The following is a 13,130-nucleotide window of genomic DNA, read 5'->3' on the forward strand; positions in this document are numbered from 1 at the left end:
GAATTGACTTGGTGTGGTTGTGCTTATTCTTAAATATGCGATAAGATGATGTGACATATTGGAATTGGGGGGGTAAAATATGGGTTTTATATCACATCCTTACAGAATTTAATATCTTTTTCAGTTATCAAATAGGGGATTTAAACCCATGCATTTTGGTTGAAAATATTAAAATGTGTCAATTGAATTATAAGATTCTAGTCGTCATTGTTTTATTTTTCTCTTGTTTGATTCATTCTATGCTTTTATTTCCTTAAACATGCCTAACACCATCAATAATGGCGTGGATTGGGCATTGGAGAACTCTTGCCTATAGTTTGACTAGAAAATATGGTATGTGTGTTTTAGTCTATGAACATAACATTAAAATACATTTTGAAGTTTATGCAAAGTGCAATTTTATATGAGCATTTATCTTTCCTTAAACCAAACCATTTATTTTATTTAGAGGTGTCACGCCCACTCACTCATGCCTATTAATAAGAATTTTTTTTTTTTGTTTTATTTGAAAAAAAGATAAGGATGATGTAGGGAAATGAACTTCTAGTTATTATTATTACTTTGGGGTAATTTAAAAAGGAGTAATTCTTTAATTCTTTAATTTTTCCCCTCTAGCTAGCTCCCATATCTTTCTGATATATCTTCTTTAAACCTTATCACATAAAAAATAAACATTTTCATTGGTCACTCACCCTTGACTATATCTTCTTTATAACTCAAGCATGAGATAATCTCCACTTGTAACCTAGAAAGTTTTCTTTGAATTGCTAACCTTTATTTAATTATTTTTCATGAATCTATTCTTTACTTGCAGATAAAGTTACGACTAATTAGCTTTGTAATTAAGTTATTAATGCTGACTTTGGTATAGGTGTTGGAAGCAAGAAACAAATAATAAAAAATCATTTTATATAATTTTTCTCAATATATTTCTTAGGAAAGCAATAATTCTATTGTATTAATTAGGTCACCTACTGGACTCTTTTTTGAACAAAATAAAGAATTCTAAATAAATCAACTAAGCTTTCATTTTGATTCTCTAAAAATAATTTAAAAAGAATATAAAAAACGAAGCTTTCATTTTAACCGACGTAGTAAAAGATAATGGATGTAGATTATAGATTTGACGAAGAAATGTTAGATGGTGACCTTCATTTGATAAATCTTGATCTATAATTATTATACTATCGTCAAAATACTGAATATTAATATTATTTTTATTATATATCAATCATAAAATATTATTAAATTTATTTTTTATGACGTGCGAAGTAAGTATCGCATTGTTATTGCTTTTTTTTTTTTGTCCCCTCCCTTTCTGCTATATTTGTGGTCAAACAATTTTTTATCTTTACAAAAAGCATGGTAAAAAGAAAGTATAGCTTTCAATTCAATATAAAAAAGGTAAAGATTGAAAGGGTTTGAATGAGGATAAGTATTGTCTTCAAAGAAGAAAAAAAAAAAAAAAATCACATTACTCTAAAAAGAATAATATAATATAGAAATAAAATGCACATTCAATTATTAATCATTCAGACATTCATGGGCAAAAAGATAATTAAGAAAAATCTGGAATAGCCTGTTGCAATAAAGTTATCATTATCATTTGAATTGTACGATAAAGTTATCATTCAATGACAAACACTGACAGAATAAGCGTGAGAAATTGGGAATAACAAATTGCAAAACAGGTATTATCATAGTCAGTAGGTGAGTGTCGACAGCAATTTAATATTGCCATGCATTGTGCTCTATACGATTTGTTTAGGTACGTGTATAGCACACAGCCACATGTTCTTCACATACCTAAGATAATTATTTGAAATTTATCAGCAAATTAATTGTATTTATATATTATATTTTCACAAATCTTTGGTCTAACAATATCTAATCTTGGTTTGAAGATTCTATCTTCTACTTAAAAAAAAATCTATTTTATGCTGACAACGATTGCAATTAGTTTTAATCTCAAAATTTTGGAGTTGGCTATAAATCTTCAATAAATTAGAGTTTGTCATATTTATTATTTTCCCTATTTTATTATGTTTGAAATTATATTTTCTGTTACTTTTTTAATTAATAAGTTATTCTACATTTTTTAACTGATAAGTGATATGTTCACAATACTTTTAGAATAAATTCTAGGTGACAAGTTATTATTGATGCTAATATAAGCTCACTATTGAAATTACTTTTTTGCTTATTAGTAACAGTCAATAACAACTTGTCACTTAGAATTTATTATGAAAATATTGTGAACATAGTATTTCTCTTAACTTATCAATAAATAGTGGGTTCTAGTTAGCTTAACTGGTAAAGTCTTTGATGGTTGAATAAGAAATCACTCTCTCTCAAAAAAAAAAAAAAAACTTATCAATAAATATGAATAATCATCTCAAGTGATAAAACTATTTAAACTTTATTTAAAAAAAAATTATTGAAATTAAATAAGTTAAATTTTTTTTTTTTGATTCTTTTAATAAAAATAAAAAAGAAAAATAAATAGAAGGAAGGCCCATTAAAAAAACTCTTGGATAGCCCATTTAATCTAGTGTAGTAGCCCATTCAACTAAAGACAAAATTGACCTGTAGTAGCTTAGTCAACTAAAGACAAAATGGACATTGCCTATTAATGGGTCAAGTTCTGAGGTTTTCCCTTGTGATCCGGCCCAATCTGACCCATTGACTGGTCAATGTCCTTGTGGCTCGGCCCATGGGCCAAGTAAGAAGTAGCTGCCTGGCCCGGCCCAACGTACATTGCCCATTAATAGGGCCATGTGTCGAGGTTTCCCTTGCGGCTTGGCCCAATCTGACTCGTTGACTGGTCAACGAAATTATGGGCCCGGCCCATGGGCCAAGTAAAAAGGAGCTGCCCTGCCCGGCCCGGCCCACTGCACACCCTTTTGACAAAATTCAAACCAGCAATTTTCTTGGCAGAACAGGAAAACAATGGCGAGAGTGTCGAAGCTTTTTCTCTCCAACAATTTCAGATGACCAAAACAGACCAATGAAACTGATCTCTACTTTGCGTACACACATCTCTCTGAGTCTCACCAAATACCTTCACTTTCCATGGCGTACTCTCACCTATGCAACCACCCATCACTATCATCAGCAACCCTTATCAGAACCACCCGAACTCGCTCACGCCGTAGCTTCCATGCACTCCATCTCTTCATATCCGTGGTTTCCTCTTCTGGGTATTTGCCGAAACATCGATTCTCTCAAGAAAGTCCACGGCTTGCTCATTGTGCATGGCCTCACCGGTGAGCTTCCGTGCGATACTAAGTTGGTTAGTATGTACGGTTCATTTGGGTACGTTGAGAATGCGCGTTTGGTTTTTGATAAGATAGAGAACCCAGATTTTTATTCGTGGAAAGTGATGATCAGGTGGTATTTTTTGAATGATTTGTATGAGGACATTATTGGGTTCTTCACCTGTTTGAGAAAATGCCTCAGAGAGTGTGATAATGTTGTGTTTTCGATTGTGTTGAAGGCGTGTTGTGAATTGAGGAATGTTAATGAGGGGAGGAAGGTACATTGCCAGATTGTTAAGGTTGGGAGCCCTGATAGTTTCGTGTTGACGGCTCTTGTGGATATGTATGCGAAATGTGGAGAGGTTGGGAGTTCTCGTGAGGTGTTTGATGAAATTCTTGATAGAAATGTGGTTTCGTGGACGTCGATGATTGTGGGGTATGTGCAGAATGATTGTCCGGAAGAAGGGTTGGTCTTGTTTAATAGAATGAGAGAAGGGTTAGTTGAAGGAAATGAGTTTACCGTAGGGAGCTTAGTCACTGCATGTACGAAGTTAAGAGCTTTACATCAGGGGAAGTGGGTTCATGGGTATGTGATTAAAAATGGTATTGAATTTAATTCTTTCTTGGCGACTGCACTTCTAGACATGTATGTTAAGTGTGGGGATGTTAGAGATGCTCGTTCCGTCTTTGACGAGCTTTCTGTTATTGATCTTGTTTCATGGACAGCTATGATTGTTGGGTATGCACAGTGTGGTCATCCCAGTGAGGCATTAAAGTTGTTTATGGATGAGGAGTGGATTGATATATTACCGAATTCGGTTACGGCTTCAAGTGTGCTTTCAGCATGTGGGCAGCTAGGCAATTTGGATTTGGGAAGTTCAGTTCATGGTCTGGGGATTAAGCTTGGGTTAGGTGATCCTACAGTGAGGAATACTCTTATCGATATGTATGCAAAATGCCATGCTGTCAGAGATGCTCGTTATATATTTGAAGCAGTTATGGTCAAGGACGTGATTACTTGGAACTCAATTATTTCAGGGTATTCCCAAGTTGGTTCTGCATATGAAGCTCTTGAACTCTTTCATCAAATGAGATCAGATTCTATCTCACCTGATGCGGTCACACTTGTTAGTGTTCTCTCAGCTTGTGCTTCCCTTAGTGCTCTTGGAGTCGGTTCTTCACTTCATGCTTTCTCCATAAAGGGGGGCTTACAATCATCTGGTGTCTATGTGGGCACTGCACTTCTAAACTTCTATGCCAAGTGTGGGGATGTGAAGTCTGCTCGTATAGTCTTTGATGGGATGGCAGAGAAGAACAGTATCACATGGAGTGCAATGATTGGTGGTTATGGAATGCAGGGGGATGGTAGTGGGTCCCTTGCACTTTTCAGTGATATGTTGAAAGAAAATTTAGAGCTGAATGAAGTGATCTTTACAACTATATTATCAGCCTGTAGCCATACAGGGATGATTGGGGAGGGCTGGAGGTGTTTCAATTTGATGTGCCGGGACTATAATTTTGTTCCTTCCATGAAGCATTATGCATGTATGGTAGATCTATTAGCTCGTGCTGGCAGACTTGAAGAAGCCTTGGATTTTATTGAGAATATGCCAATTCAACCAGAAGTTAGTGTGTTTGGATCTTTTCTCCATGGATGTGGACTCCATGGAAGGTTTGATCTTGGAGAAGTGGCAATCCGCAAAATGCTAGAGTTACATCCTAATGAAGCTTGTTACTATGTCCTCATGTGTAACTTGTATGCTTCAGATGGAAGATGGAGTCAGGTTAATCAGGTGAGGGAGCTGATGAAGCAAAGAGGATTGAGGAAGTCCCCTGGGTGTAGCCAAGTGGAGATGGATATCAGTGATGATTACTCACTTCCCAAATTTGCATCGCTCTGGTAGTTATATGCTTTATCATACATGCACACCATAAGATGATAAGGAGTTTTCAAAGCTGTGAGGCTCATTGTTACCAACTTGAATGCAATTTTTGTGGGGTTGTATAATAGAAGGTTCAGTTCTTTCAGAAATTGACACTCGACTGTTGCCAACTGCCTTGTTCCACCATTGTTGAAAAGTATCTGAGAGATGACTTGGAAGTTGGAACAGTTACTTTACGATGCTCTAAAGCGTACATACTACTAACACCATGATGAGATAAACCACAGGAACTCAAGACACAGGTATCTATCTAAGAAATACATTTTTTGGCTGGGTATCAAATTATTTACTAAAATAGTAATGATTGTAGGCTTTATACTGTACTTTATTCTAATTTATAGATATCATGAGTAGAGTTAGGACCTTGGTGGGATGGTAAGTGTCCTCTCCCCAAGTGATATGTTGTGTAAAAACAACTACCTTAGAGAATTAGCTTCCTCAGAATTGGGGATGAAGCTGCCTACCAACTACCTTTCTTAGACCCCATAAAAGCAGTTTTATGCACTTTTTCTTAAGGTAACAGCCTAACAGGGGTATCTTCTCTTGTAGGTGAGACTATTTTGCTCGACACATGGAAGCACATCTACCTACATGTGCCAAGTATACCTGAACAATTCCTATGCGGCTGATTGTGATGGCCTGATGGGAGAAGTCGAGCCTGGGACTTCTGCTTTATGAGTTGGCTAAGAGACATTCTTGTTGTGAAGATTCTTTCTGGCTTCTGCAACCTCAACATATAATAATCCTGGATATAACTTTCTGAAAGTCTTATGCTTTTACAATAAATGCATAAGACCACCTAACATGGCTATGAAGAATGATACGTTTACTTTACAATACATTCATGAAAGTGTGTAATGTTTAGAGGTGACAGTCAAGCCTTCAATGTCAGTGGTGACTTCAACGTGATATTGTGAGCCATTGTTCAAGAAGGGTAACACAGAATTGGCATTAGATGGTGGTAAGAGTTGACGGAAGATATCTATTTATGTGGAAACCTTTGTTTATCGAATAAGACCGGGCACAAACATTTTCCTTTTTGTTATTTTTTGAAATGTTCTAAGCATATTGTATCCCATACAAATATACAATGATTAATTTATACTTTATATACTGTATCTATTCGCTAATCCATATTGCACATTAATTTCTTATCAGCTTGTTTTCTAATTGAAAAAATTTAAATTATTAGGAAATTAATTTACAATGTACAGGATGTCTAGAAGAGAGCTCGCTGATTTGTTAGCAACTCTGTCAAGAATTTTTTGATTAAGTGGTTTTGTCTGATTTTCTCAATAATGAAAATTTGCAATAAGTCTATGTACACAAATATTTTCACCCAAAAAAAAAAAAAATTTTGACATTGCCTGGATGGCAAGTTGTTAATGGTAGGTTAAAAAAGTAAAGTTGGCGGTGGGTCTAGCTAAGAACTCATAAAAACTTATTAACTGTCGTGAAAAAATTTATGAAAATTGTTGTCAGCAACATTGTTTAGAAAATTTGGATTCAAATCCCCTCCTCTTCCACTTGTAATTTTTTTTTTTTTTTTTTTAGCAACTCCTAAACAAAATCAGAAAGTAAGAGAATCAATACATGTCAGACAATCTTGTCAAGTTTTACCCAGCAAGTAGAAGTATCGGTTTCCTAAATATTGGAGGGATGCTCAAGAAAGAAATCAAGAATAACATGTTTTAGATTTTGACTCTGGTACAATTCAAATAGTGAAAAATGTACATTCATACATGTTAGAATGATGTTAATATCAATCTTTTTCCTAAAACTATAAATTTGTATTATATGTAAAAGCATGAACTCTTTGAGACAAAAATTGTTTATCAAAACTTACAAAATTAAGGAGCATGAAAAAAAAGAGGGTTAGGAGAGCAAAAGAAAGGCAAAGGAAAAGTTAAATTCATTCTTCTTTGGAGGAATTGGTAAGAAAGGAACATGTTTTATAAATTCCATAATTTTGAAACAATTGAAACACTTTGTTTCTCTCTTCTTCCCTTCATTTCCTCCCAAATTAGGAGTAAGCAAAATGTATATAGTGCACTATACGTAAAACTAGCTTGTTTAATGTCTTGATTTGTAAAAGAGCAACCATGTTACATGAAAAAATGAAAGCAAATCACGTTTTGTGAGATGGTCTCTCTGCCTTTGACTTGCACAATGTTGATGAAAGAATGACTTTCTACAAACATTAGGGTTCTTTAAAATCTATAGTGTTGTTCCTGGAGTGATATTGATTTATTCCAAATTCAATTGCTAACTTCTCACTGTGAACTGTAAAAAATACCTTGGAGAAAAATTAGATGTTGACCTTATCTATATTCTACATCACATCCTTGTTCAAGAGCCAAAGTTGGAAAATTATCCAAAATCCTGTATATTTCATTGGTTTGCAAATGAGAAGTGTCTCCAGCTCCAAATCTGTAGACTCTCTTATCAAGTTCAATTGTACTCCACCCTGGAACCTTTGTTAGACCTTTCATCATTGACCTCACCTTCCCAAATTCATCCCAGTCACCCCCTTCTCCATATATGTTAGATAATAAGGTGTAGTATCCAGTATCATTTGTACTAATATCTACAAGTTCACTTTCTATGCTTTTAATCATGTCCATCCTCCTGTAGATTCGACACCCATTTAGCAGAGCACTCCAGATGCTAGCATCCACATGAAATGGCATTGATCTGATAATTTCATATGCTCCATTGAGATCACCAGCTCGGCTTAGAAGGTCAACTACACTAGCAAAATGTTCTGTATTAGGCTTGATGCCAAAATCCCTCATTGAGCTAAAATATAACTTACCTTCTTCCACAGATCCTCCATGACTACAAGCTGATAGAATGTTCATGAAGGTGACTTCATTTGGTTTTATTCCTGAATCTACCATCTGATTGAAGAGTGAGATGGCAGCATTTATCTGACCATGTATTCCATAGCCAGCAATCATGGCACTCCATGAAACCACGCTTCGCTCTGAGATGCTATTGAAAACTCCTTGGGCTGCTTGAAGATCTCCACACTTGGCATACATGTCAGTTAGAGATGTATCTACATAAAGATCTTTCTTCAAACCACCAGTAATGAGCTTGTGGTGAACCCATTTTCCTTTTTCTAGATGACCCAAATGGGAGCAAGCTTGAATTACACTTAAGAAAGTCACTTCATTCATCTCAATTCCATTCATATACATTTGATCAAACAACCTGATTGCCTCTTCTGAATTACCATTCTGAGAAAATCCACAAACCATAGAATTCCAAGTTATCACACTTTTCTGTTCAATCGTTTCAAATATCTTGTATCCACAATTCACAAGGCCACATTTCGAGTACATATCAATTAGAGAATTCTGGACAAACTCATCCAAAATACCTCTTTTGATAACATGACCATGAATCTGATATCCAAGCTGTATTGAACTCACACTTCCACAAGCTGAAAGAGAACTTGCCAGGCCATATGAATCTGGCATCAGTCCCCGTGTCTGCATCTGCACAAATACCACTAATGCCTCCTTCAACAATCCTTTTTGAGCATAAAGAGATATTAGCATGTTCCATGAGATGATATTTCTCTCCCCAATTACACGAAGAACCTCCTCACAATAATTTAGCTTTCCAAATTCAGCATATAATTCTATTAATGCTGGCCCAACAAAATCAAGGTCAGCATCTAACGCTTTTCTAATTACAAAGCAATGAACTGACTTCCCTTCTCTAAGCAAACCTAACCTAGCACAAGAACATATGACAACCATCATGGTTACTGAATTGGGTTCCACTCTAGACTCTTGCATCTCAAGAAAAACATCTATTGCTTCTTGGAAGCAACCAGTTTGGTTGTAGCATGTAATCATTGCAGTCCAAGAAGCAATATGCCGTTGAGTAACATTTCGAAAGATCTTCTCTGCACTATGTAAATCACCACATTTAGTATACATTACAATTAAAGAATTATCCAAAGACCCTTCACTTTTAATTGCCCTTGTCACAACTTGACCATGAACTAACCTTGCTAGTCTTAGAATACCCAAGTCACCGCAAGCCTCAGCTACACTAAGCATTGTCACCGAATCTGGTTCAGCACCTTGACAAATCATCCTATGAAACAAATCCAACCCTTCACTTGCCTCTCCATTCTCAACGCAACACGATATAATTGAACTCCACAGAACCACGTCTTTCATCGGCATTCCATCAAATATCTTACGTGCATTATATAAGCATCCCATTTCACCATACATACTAAGCAATGAAGTTTCAACAATAGCATCAGTATCAAACCCACATTTGATTATCCTCCCATGGACCTTCCCACCAATACCCAGATCACCAAAACCAGAACAAGCTCTCAAAATGTTAGGATATATAAATCCATTGACCTGGACTTGATGGTACAACATTTTATGATACAATGAAATGGACTCTTCAAAGAAGTGGTTCCAAACATAACACTTAATAAGTACCCCCCACATGAAAGAATCTGGGGAAGGGAAGGTCTCAAAGACCAGTCTTGAAGTTTGGAGGTCACCCATTTGAGAATAAGATTCAACTAGTTTGGTGGAGGCAGGTGGGTCTTTTTGGAGGCCAGTGACAAAGAGATGGGCATGGAGTTGGGTTAGTGTTCTTAAAGTGGTACAAGACCTGAATAGAGGCATATAGAGTGTCATTATTCTTGTTTTTGAACAGCTTAAGAAAGGTGTACTTATTTCTAGAGTCTAGTTGAACTTAACTCAATGTCAGAGCATGGAAGTGATGGTACAACAAAAAACGGGTTTTGGGGAGATGGTAGTGCATTGGGACACAAGAAAAGAAAGAAAGAGATGTTGTTAATCCAATCTCTCTCTTTTGGTCGGGTAAGCTGGCTTTGAAGGCTACTGTGTATCATATTTGGCTTGACAGGAATGCAAGAATTTATGGTGGCAAAGGGTTAAGACATGAAGCTGATCTTCTGCAAGCTCTGTTAAGAAATCCATTCTGAATAGGGTGCTTTTGGTTTAGGTTGTTTTTGTTAGGTGTTTCTGTTGTTTTGGTCCGTCCTGTATGTATCTACCTTCTAGGATTGATCCTTTTACTCTCGATAGCTAGTCAAAAGACTCAAAACTACACGTGAGGTGGCTGGTGATAGGAAATCCTTTTACGCGGGGGTTTAAGTGGTGGGGGGAATAGTGAGTTACAACACTGGCTAGGTTCTTCTTTTCTTTTTTTTTTTTTTTTTTTTTTTTTTTTTTTTTTTTTTTTTTTTTTTTTCATTTTAGAAAAAAATTATACAAAATAATTTACAATTATGGAGATAGTATCATAGTAAGTTCTAAATAATAAAAGAATAAAGTAATGTCATTAGTAAACTCAAATGAGTGGTAACAACAAACAAATTCAACTATTGCAAAAAAATAATGTGAAAATTATTGTCTAAAGCATTACTCTTTTTTTTTTTCTTTTTTCTTTTTTTTACTAATAACAATATTAAAATTTCATTTATTAAAAAAAGGGATTAGGGATAAGATAGGAAGTATGCACACTTCATTTAGGGTGTCGTATCTGAGTAAGATACTTGACACGCCTGAGACACTTTGCATGTGTGTCTCAACATGTCATTTTTTAAAAATTAAAAAAGAAAAAGAAAAAAAACATAGCTAAGATACGAGAACAAGAAAAATCAAATACTCTTTACAAAATAAAGAGAGCATTCATACTTTGAATAATAATAGTTCGTTTGAAAATGAATAAATATTTTTATTCTTGGTTTGTATTCTAATTTCTAATCATTATTTGATAGTTATGAGTTTGCTTTATTATCCATTATTACTTTTAATCTGATATATATTTAACATTATATGAAAAATAAATACTAAATAATATATATAAAATATATTTAAAAATTATTTAATAGGTGTATGCATGTCCATGTTTTTTAAGAGGATAAGCTTACCCTTAATGCTCCAAATTATTCAGTGGAAGCTTCCACAAGATTGCTTTTTAGGGATGGAGTGCCTTACTGAAGCTAAGGGATGAACAAAAAATGTTTTTAAAGTTTGAGGTAGGAAATGGCAAAATCATCCATCTTTCATCTTTGGCATGACAACTAGTATTAAGCCAGGGCCTTGTATTCAAAGTATGAATTTAGAATTATATATGACTCAACCAATACCCAACAAGCTAGGGTAGATGTTCTGCTTAGGAATAAGGTATGGATCTAGAAGCTAGCCAGATCAGATGACCTTGCTTACATTCAAAGCCAACTATGTTTAATTGAAATCAAAGATGAGGACAAAGCTCTGTGGACAACAACTGCTTCAGATAAATTCTTATGTGCAGCAAACTTTGAGGACATTAGTAATACATCCAATGTAGTAGAATGGTGGAAATTGGTCCGGTTTCATCTGTATATCCCAACACATTCTTTCATTGGATGGATATCTTTGAGCAATAATCTACTCACAAGAAACAGGATAACACAATGGGGTTATTTAGGATTGAGGAAAGAAAACCATTTGTTCTTTGAATGCCCCTTTGCAAAAAGGATTTGGTACAGAGTCATGGCTTCATTGTCTATCATATATTTCAATGCAAAGAAATGCTATCATCCAAGCTGGTGTAGTGCTAAATGAGGACAAGATTGTCAAATGCATAAAAAATGATATTAAAGGCAGGTTGGAATGCAAAGCCAAGTTTCATTGGTCTGTCTTAAATTGCATTATTTTGTAACGATTGGGAGCTGAATCCTGCTTTTTTGCCCAGTACTTAGCTAGTTGAATGGTGTAGCAATGTAGTTGATAGTGTTTGTTGTTGTTGGCGACTTCAGAGTTCTTCTGTGTCTGAGTCTGGACCCGTGTTTAGGCTGAGCCTTTGGTTTGTACTATTAGTTGGTTGGTATTGTTTGGTAGAGTATTTCTATGCCTGGTCTGATTGTATTGCTGCACCATGCAACAATTAATTAATGTGTAAGATTGAAAGTTAAAAATTTATTTTTTAATCTAATCTCAGCCCCACGATAAGATTTTTAAATATAAAAATAAAAAACTTTTCAACCTTTAACTGTTTTTCATTTCTAACTAACATCTCACAACTGCACAGTAATTGCACCTTGCAATTATTGCGATAGGTCCAAATCAATTGTTTGGCTGTTTAATAAAGCTTACTAAGACATTACTTTGAGCCTTTTAGGACAGTTTTCTTCAAAACTAGACTTGTCAAACACCAAACCTCAAAGAATAGAGATTTTATAATTACCTGGTCTTTTGATGTGAGAGCCACATGCATGTAAGGGTTGTAGGACTGAAATACTTTTAAAAAACTCGTTCCATGAAACAGGCACATGAGATACTTTCTCCTTAAAACAAAGAATCTTGTAATTTGGTTTGCGACGCTTAGCTCTCCTTTGCTTAAACTTTGTAGTCAATTAGATTAACTTTAATGGAATTTAATGATGTAACAAATCAAATATCACCTACAAATGTAGAATTTCTTTTTCTTTTTCTTTTTAAAAGACATTTCTTCCCCTCTAAGTTCTGACGTTCATAAACACACAACACTAGTTTAGTAACTTACAATACATACTTCTTGTTATCTTTTGATTGAATTTGAAAACATGTGACATGATTGGTCATGTAGATTTTGAGAAGGTAAAAGTTACAGGATGGAAATGTCTTTTTCTAAAGTTTCACATCGATAGGTGATGCTAATATTTTCCACAGTATCAAATTTTGTTAAAATTTAACGGATCTTGTAACAAGGGAGATAAGTGTCAAACCAAATTTTAGAATATCTCCTTGTTTTAAAGACATTCCATAAGATAATAATTATAAACTATCCCAAAAAACAGTAGAGAAAACTCAGTCCCTTTGCCTATGTTTCATAAATTGTAGTTTATTGATTGTTTGCTTTTGCGCTTATTTAAGATTACCTTAATTTCAGA

The 13,130-nt window shown here is 34.8% G+C and overlaps 2 protein-coding genes across 2 annotated transcripts; one reads left to right on the forward strand and one right to left on the reverse strand.

The window, feature by feature from the left end:
- The first annotated feature begins 2,917 nt into the window (after positions 1-2,917).
- Positions 2,918-6,330, forward strand: LOC115978857 (pentatricopeptide repeat-containing protein At2g03380, mitochondrial). The gene is made up of 2 exons (XM_031100734.1): positions 2,918-5,442; positions 5,750-6,330. Exon 1 carries the CDS (start codon positions 3,008-3,010, stop codon positions 5,159-5,161), a length of 2,154 nt encoding a protein of 717 aa, XP_030956594.1. The 5' UTR covers positions 2,918-3,007; the 3' UTR covers positions 5,162-5,442; positions 5,750-6,330.
- An 869-nt stretch (positions 6,331-7,199) lies between these two features.
- Positions 7,200-10,318, reverse strand: LOC115979544 (putative pentatricopeptide repeat-containing protein At1g69350, mitochondrial). Its single transcript, XM_031101604.1, has one exon. The coding sequence runs from the start codon at positions 9,880-9,882 to the stop codon at positions 7,522-7,524; it is 2,361 nt and encodes a 786-aa protein (XP_030957464.1). The 5' UTR covers positions 9,883-10,318; the 3' UTR covers positions 7,200-7,521.
- Positions 10,319-13,130: the final 2,812 nt, after the last annotated feature.

This window comes from Quercus lobata, chromosome 3, assembly GCF_001633185.2.
Source record: "Quercus lobata isolate SW786 chromosome 3, ValleyOak3.0 Primary Assembly, whole genome shotgun sequence".
In the NCBI taxonomy this organism is placed as follows: Eukaryota; Viridiplantae; Streptophyta; class Magnoliopsida; order Fagales; family Fagaceae; genus Quercus; species Quercus lobata.

What these genes read in the sequence shown, in the direction of transcription:
- LOC115978857 (XM_031100734.1), top strand. Translation starts at nt 3,008, where the DNA reads ATGAAACTGATCTCTACTTTGCGTACACACATCTCTCTGAGTCTCACC.
- LOC115979544 (XM_031101604.1), bottom strand. Translation starts at nt 9,882, where the DNA reads ATGACACTCTATATGCCTCTATTCAGGTCTTGTACCACTTTAAGAACA.